The sequence below is a fragment of the Pristiophorus japonicus genome, chromosome 4 (assembly GCF_044704955.1).
Source record: "Pristiophorus japonicus isolate sPriJap1 chromosome 4, sPriJap1.hap1, whole genome shotgun sequence".
NCBI lineage: Eukaryota > Metazoa > Chordata > Chondrichthyes > Pristiophoridae > Pristiophorus > Pristiophorus japonicus.
Genome location: NC_091980.1, coordinates 33,515,395 through 33,523,623, shown reverse-complemented (window position 1 = coordinate 33,523,623; position 8,229 = coordinate 33,515,395). Strand labels below are relative to the sequence as shown.

The window sequence follows — 8,229 nt, the reverse complement described above, 5'->3', positions numbered from 1 at the left end:
CAAAATGAATGTCACAGTACAGCTCCCACAATGGCTCTTATTTTAATTGCTGCCTAAAATGAGATTGCCCTGCAGTGTTGTAGATACTTACACACTCATGTAATTGTTTAATTAGTTGGAATCAGCCTCGTACATATGATCCCATCACTGAATTATACATTGCTAGGAAGCGAGAGAGCAGAGTAGGCTTATCCACAGCACTCTCCGTGTAATGAGATTCTTAGGCAGAGTTTAGGTCTTTTTATTTTGGGGGAGATTTATCCAGTGTTTCTGCTGTTAACTGACTCAAGTGAATGGAGGAACTCCGCCATAAGTTAAGTAAGAAGTTTGAACCCAAGCCCAGGAAAGTGAGATTCCGGATCTCTTCTGCTTACAGTGGCCGTGTCCTGAAGCAGGTTTACGAGGATGGGTCGGAGTCAGAGGAACCTGAGGATGAGGGTGCCCGTGGGTCACTGAAAGCACAACTGAGTGAAGGATTTGAAATAGGGCGACTTGGAGCACAGGAGCGCTGGGGCCCAGCTTTCTCGTCCTCAACACGCCTAGTAGCACAAAGAATAAACGTGTTCAGAGATGGCGACAGGTACAGCATGACAGGTGGGCAGAACTTATTCAGCAACCTGACAACAACCCGTTCCAAAGTAAGTCATTCATTATATTACACCTGTATCAATTTCTTAATTGGACTGTGGCGCTCACTTTAAAACACAGTTTTTAAACTAGGGTATGCAAGAGGATGCCAGGGATCATCATATATTCTGTCCATCAGTGGCTGGGAATATTGTGCTTTTTGGAAGTCTAAGTACACCCTTTCATAAGGCTTTCCATCGCCCAAATGGGACATCACTTCCGCAAACAAGTTAAGGAGGCTGTTTAGGCAGGATCTTATCTTTCTGTATTTATGCTGACTGTTGTTTATCAGGTGACCATGCAGATAATTCTCAAAGTTACTCTTAATAATCAATTCCATATTTTGCACAATACTGAATTCAAACTAATGGGCCTGTGGTTTTCATGTTAGTCTGTTTCCACTCCACCAGGACCTCCTCAGTGGTCATCAATTCCCACTTAATGACTGTTAATACCACACCAATGTCCTCTCTTGTAGTTATTCCCGGTGTCCTGGCCAATATTTATCCCTCAATCAACATCACTAAAACAGATTATTTGGTCATTACCACATTGCTGTTTGTGGGACCTTGCTGTGCACAAATTGGCCACTGCATTTCCTACAATGCAACAGTGACTACACTTCAAAAGTACTTCATTGGCTGTAAAGCTCTTTGGGACATCCTCAGGTGGTGAAAGGTGCTATGTAATGCAAGTCTTTCTTTTTACTTAGTTGAATTACACTTCATATGCTATACACGGTACCTTTGCAATTGACTCGTATGCTGATGGCAAATGATTAGCACCATTTGCCCGATATAGGACATCCGGTGGTTGTGAAAGGTGCTATTTAAATGCAAATCTTTCATTCTTGTCTTGTTTGGAGCTCTGGGATAAATGTCTTCCATCCCTGGGATTTATTTGTTTTGAGCCATTTATTATTACTCCCTGTGATGTTCACCCCTGCGTGGACTACGGCCACTGGGCACTTCATCTCCCTTCAGTAGCCTTTCTAACCTTTCCTCAATTTGCACTCCTCTAGCTTCAGGTTAACAACTCATCATCCTATAGGTTTTGTCCTTACAATACACATGATTATCCACTTTCCTGAACAAAGAGTCCCCATGCAACTACACCATCTTTTCAGTCTAATAAGCTGACTACAAGTAATTGGTTCCAAGACGTGGTCAGGACATGAATCACTTCTCATTCCCCACTCCTTTTGTTTTGCCCTTTCATCCATCTTTCCCCAGTCACAGGAACATAGGGACAGGAGTAGGCCATTAGCCCTCAAGCCTGTGCTGCCATTCAATGAGATCATGGCTGATCTGCGACCTAACTCCATATACTCGCCTTTACCTATATCCCTTGATACCCCTGGTTAATAGAAATCTATCAATCTCAGATTTAAAATTAGCAATTGACCAGCATCAACTGCCATTTGCGGAAGAGAGTTCCAAACTTCAAACACTCTTTGCATGTAGAAGTGTTTCCTAACTTCACTCCTGAAAGGTCTGGCTCTAATTTTTAGGCTGTGTCCCCAGTCCTAGATTCCCCAACCAGTGGAACTAGTTTCTCTCTATCTACCATATCAGTTCCCCTTAATAGCGTGAAAACTTCAATCAAATCACCCCTTAATCGTCTACATTCCAGGAATTACAGCCCTAGTTTGTTTAATCTCTCCTCGTAATTTAACACTTGGTGTCCAGATATAATTCTAGTAAATCTACAATGCGTTCTCTTCACGGCCAGTGTATCCTTCCTAAGCTGTGGTGCCCAGAACTGTTCACAGTACTCCAGGTGTGATCTAATCAGGGCTTTGTATCGTTGTAGCATAACTTCTAACCCCTTGTATTCTAGTCCTCTAGATATAAAGGGCAGCATTCCATTAGCCTTTTTAATTCATTTTTGTACCTGTCCATGGCATTTTAATAATCTATGTATATGGACCCATGGACAAACTGTTTCATTGCCCTGTAAATTGTTCACAGATGTCTCATTGTATGTAATGGTTGCTGAAGAAATATAAATTGTTGCTGATGATTAAAGTCAAATCACCTGTCATAATAGTTTTTATCAAGATTTTGAGCTTATAGGTACAGCCTGCAAATTACAGTCAACAATGTTATCATATGAAAGCGAAGCATATTTATCTCAAATTTCACTCTCTGTTATTTAGGCAGCAGCAATACACCATTTGTTTTAACAGGATTCACACCTCCATCACAATAATGGAGAGAGGAATTTGATACAAGTGCGCTAAGCATTAATACATCACAGTAATTTTCAGATTTCTTTGTATCAATAAAATTTGTATGTTTATGTGTCATTTTTGATAATGTTTTGTCATTAAATTTTCAGTTATTTAGTTGCTAGGTAATGATTACTGATGTCTCTTTATCAATATACAGTACTTTCCAGTTGAAAGCATATCAAATAGAATGTATCTTACATTTATGAGTTACACAGCACATGTCTCTGCTCCTAGCCATCAACAATACTGAATTTTGGAAAAATTATCATCTACACCAGCAATCTAAGGATCATAAAGGCACCGCTGACTCAGAAAGAGCTCATAAGTAAACTTCTCCAAACTCAGCTGATATCTGAAGATACAGGAAACCTGGACGGAAAGGGAGAGAATGAAGGAAAAAGTGAAAAGCAGTTAGGGACAGCTGAGGTACTTCATACAATTTTCCTCATTTAATTTTTTTTAAACTCCAAATTTGAATTACTCGCAGTAAATTAACAAAATACAATGGACCCCTTTAAAAAAAATTCTGATGTTCAAAGGCTTAAAATCTTCAGATCGTACCATCATTGACGTCAGTACTGTGTCCCTCTATTTTACATATTTAAAACACTCTATTTGTTCTGGATATTGATCCATGAACTGTAATCGATTCTTCACACGGCCCTCCACTGCGGTTATTAGAATCGCAGTCTTGTAAATTGAAACTCCATTTGGTGTCCATTTAATTGATATGGATTGGGTTCTTCAATTTGAAGTAAGTTAATAAAAGACCTGCCCAATATAGGTTCTACTGGGAGATGGAGGCAAGCTTCTCATGAAAGATTGATCACTGGTGTGACAAAAGTCTCAATATTTACCTTCTTGTTCATGTCAACTGTCAACTTGGTTGAATCCCAGCCATGCTCCTCTCATTGTTTGCTTCAACCATAACATTTCCCAGAAATAATAGGAAAGCTAATTTTAGTCATAATATTGAATAGATAAAGTCAGGATTTTAACCTTTTGATCATCAGTTACAGTATAATCCTTTCTCAGAACTTGCAACAATAGCACAAGTATTTATTTGCTCTTTTTATCTTTCTGTTAGTGAAAACAATTTAAGAATAAAACTGGAATAATTATATTTTGTTTTCTTTGGTCCATTGCTTTCTGCTGCCTCTTATTTACCAACTGATCTCCATTGACGTTGGTGTAAAAATCAGTAATATTGAGTGACAGCAGATAGGATAAGTTCCTGTCACTGTCTGAAAGGAAAAAGGGCAAAAACTGTTGGGTTAGAGGTTAAAAACAAAAATTTTATTTATATAGTACCTTATCACAGCTCTCTTTGGTGACCCAAAGCAACTCACATACAATTAATTACTTTTGAATGCAGTGTCTGCTGCTAGGTAAGAAAACTCAGCAGCCATTTTGGGCTAGCAAGATCTCACAAGCAGCAATGAGATAAATGGCCAATTAACCTGTTTTTGGTGGTGTTGGTTGAAGGAGGAATGTTGACTAGGATACCGGCAAAGATCTTGCTTCTTGGGATCTTTAATTTCACCCTGCATCACTGAAACAGGCATCAATTACCATCTTAATTGCGTGCTCAAGTCATGGACTAGGACTTAAGCCCAAAATCTTGTGACTCAGCATCAAGAGTGACACCAATTAAGCCAAAGGAGTCCTTGGAAACGCTCTCTCTGTACCCACTCTATCAAAGCAATTCATAATTTTAAAGAGCTCTAATAGGTGACCCCTCAGCCTTCTTTTTTCAAGCAAAAAGAGACCCAGCCTGTTCATTGCTTCCTAATATGTATATTTCTAGTATCATCCTTGTAAATAAATCTTCTCTGCACCCTCTCCAGTGCCTCTACATCCTTTTTATAATATGGCAGCCAGAACTGTATGCAGTACTGAGCGAGAATACTGATGTTGATGCGTCTATCCTCCCAGTGGATTTTCAGGATCTTGCGGAGGCATCGCTGGTGATACTTCTCCAGCGCTTTGAGATGTCTGCTGTATATAGTCCACATCTCTGAGCCATATAGGAGGGCAGGTATCACTACTGCCCTATAGATTATAAGCTTGGTGCCAGATTTGAGGTCCTGGTCTTGAAACACTCTCTTCCTCAGGCGACCGAAGGCTGCGCCGGCACACTGGACCTTGTCATCGATGTCTGCCCTTGCTGATAGTATGCTCCCGAGGTATGGAAAACGTTGTCCAAGGCCCGCCATGGATTTTGATGACCGGGGGGGGGGGGCAGTGCAGTGTGGCGGGGTCAGGTTGGTGGAGGACCTTTGTCTTACGGATGTTTAGTGTAAGGCCCATGCTTTCGTACGCCTCGGTGAAGGTGTTAATGATGGCTTGGAGTGTTCTCGTTCAGGCAAACATCACCAGCATTGAATCACTGACCATGCTTGACCAGCTCCTTTGGGCGGGCCACATCGTCCGCACGAGACTCCCAAAGCAAGTGCTCTACTCGGAGTTCCGACACGGTAAGCGAGCCCCAGATGGGCAGAGGAAACGTTTCAAGGACACCCTCAAAACCTCCTTGATAAAGTGCAACATCCCCACCGGCACCTGGGAATCCCTGGCCCAAGACCGCCCAAAGTGGAGGAAGAGCATCCGGGAGGGTGCTGAGCACCTCGAGTCTCGACGCCAAGAGCATGCAGAAATCAAGCGCAGACAGCGGAAGGAGTGTGCGGCAAACCAGACTCCCCACCCACCCTTTCTTTCGACCACTGTCTGCCCCACCTGTGACAGATACTGTAATTCCTGTATTGGACTGTTCAGTCACCTGAGAACTCACTTTTAGAGTGGAAGCAAGTCTTCTTCGATTTCGAGGGACTGTCAATGATGATGATGACGCGGTACTCTAAGTGTAGTCTAACCAAGGTTCGATACAGGTTTAGCATAACTTCATTACTTTTCAATTCTACCCCTCTAGGAAAAGCTGATTAAAAAGAGAAAAAGGAGATCATAATTGCTGTGTAGTGAAGTTGATTGAGAAGTTTTCTTTCCCTGAAAAACCTCGTTTCTCCAGGATTTATGCTGATCTTCCACTAAAGTTCTGGCTGGAGGACGAGAGAACCCTGTTGAGTTTCCTGGAGTCAGTGAGGAAGGATATGCGTTGTCCTACGACTGTTGGAAAAAACAGAAAATGCTGGAAACACTCAGCAGGTCAGCCAGCATCTGTAGAGAGAGAGTAAACATTAATGTTTCTGGTCTGTGACCTTTTGTCAGGTCTGTTATGTTGGGGGGAAAACAGGTTTTTCAAGAAGGGCATTACAGAAACTAAACTGCAAGCTAAAGGAAAGTGCCATGTGGGCAACAGCGAGTGAAGAACAAGTCCTTCCCCATATGGAGGGAGCAAAGGTTACAGTAGTGACTACACTTCAAAAAGTACTTCAGTGGCTGTAAAACGCTTTGGGATGTCCAGTGATCGTGAACGGTGCTATAAAAATGCAAGTCTTCCTTCCTTCTATGAGAAGGAGAGTCCTCTTCCGGGTATTCTTGAGCAACTCTGTGCAGTTGGTTACGGTAGAGCATTGGTAAAGGCATTAGGAACAGGTCTTTTTTATGACATTTTGGACAGCATGTTTTATGGGTACGGTAGCATAATGGTAATGTTACTAGACGAGCAATCCAGGGGCCTGGACTAATGATCATAGAGTCATAGAATCATAGAATGGTTACAGCACAGAAGGAGGCCATTCAGCCCAACAAGCCCATGCCAGCTCTCTGTAAGAGCACTTCAACTAGTCCCACTCCCCCACCCTTTCCCTGTAGCCCTGAAAATGTTTTTCCTTCAGGTACTTATTCAATTCCCTATTGAAAGCCACAATTGAATGTGCCTCCACCACCCTTTCAGGCAGTGCATTCAAGATCCTAACCACTCGCTGCAAAAAAAAAGTTTTTCCGCATGTTGTCTTTGGTTCTTCTGCCAATCACCTTAAATCTGTGACCTCTGGTTCTCAACCCTTCCACCAGTGGGAACAGTTTCTCTTTATCTACTCTGTCCAGACTCCTCATGATTTTGAACACCTCTATCAATCTTCTCCACTCTAAGGAGAACAGCCCCAGCTTTTCCAGTCCATCCACGTAACTGAAGTCCCTCATCCCTAGAACCATTCTTGTAAATCTTTTCTGCACCCCCTCGAAGGCCTTCAGCTGGTTACATGATCCAAAGACATGAGTTCAAATCCCACCATAACAGCTGGGGAATTTAAATTCAATTAATTAAATAAATCTGGAATAAAAAAAACTAGTATCAGTAATGCGGACCATGAAGCTACCAAATTGTCGCAAAATCCCCATCTGGTTCACTAATGTCTTATATGTGACTTCAAACTCACAATAAATATGATAATACCCTCTGAAATGGCCTAGCCACTTATTCAAGGATCACCACAACCTTCTTGAGGGCAGTTAGGAACGGGCAATAAATGCTGGCCTTGCCAGCGACGCCCACATCCTGTGAATGAATAGTGATAGAAATAACGTGGCATGGAGAGACATAAAAGGGAAGAAATGACAAAACCTTACCTATAATAAAAGGTTATTCACATATAAGGAAATAGCCTTCAATGTCTGATTCTTGATTTAAATCTGTTTCAGGAAGGTGAATCTAAGCCAACGTGCCTACATTGCGATGGAGCAGGATGTGTCCCCTGCTCTTTGTGCCATGGAAGCAAACTCTCAATGTTTGCCAACCGATTCAAGGAGTCATTCAGAGCTATACGATGCCCAGGATGCAATGAGAATGGAGTGCAGCCCTGCCAGACCTGTGCGGAGTGCAAGCCTTAAAACAGTCAATATGCAGAAAACTGCTAAAGTCCTACAAACTCTATTATTTAACTTACAAGCAGTCCCATATTTGTTGGAAAATATAGTTTTTTTGGGGTGGGGTGAGGGGGGCGTGTTTAAGACGAGGAACCTGGCCCTTTCTGATCCAGCTGGATGGGCATCTGAAGAGAGGGGGCTGGAGGAAACAGAGCCTGTTTATACAATGGACTTTGGAACAGTAGTATCTATCTATCTATCTATCTATCTATCTATCTATCTATCTATCTATCTATCTATCTATCTATCTATCTATCTATCTATCTATCTATCTATCTATCTATCTATCTATCTATCTATCTATCTATCTATCTATCTATGGGGATTGCTGAATATCACTGTTCATGACATGAATCCTGCATGTACAAATGGGACAGGCTGATCATCCCACATTCTGTTTTTACATCCAAGGTTGCATTGATAATAAAATAAAAAATGTAAAAGTGCAGAGCTTTTCTGTTTAAAATAATTTGATATATTTACTCTCTAATCCAGTGCGTTGGTTGTACCATCAGACAGCTGACCGAACCACCAGTCCAGCGAAA

At 41.7% G+C, this 8,229-nt stretch overlaps 1 protein-coding gene across 1 annotated transcript; it reads left to right on the top strand.

Annotated features, from left to right (window-relative positions):
• Positions 1-293: 293 nt before the first annotated feature.
• Positions 294-7,648, top strand: LOC139262436 (glutaredoxin domain-containing cysteine-rich protein 2). The gene is made up of 2 exons (XM_070877626.1): positions 294-638; positions 7,460-7,648. Exons 1-2 carry the CDS (start codon positions 294-296, stop codon positions 7,646-7,648), a joined length of 534 nt encoding a protein of 177 aa, XP_070733727.1.
• The last annotated feature ends 581 nt before the right edge of the window (positions 7,649-8,229 follow it).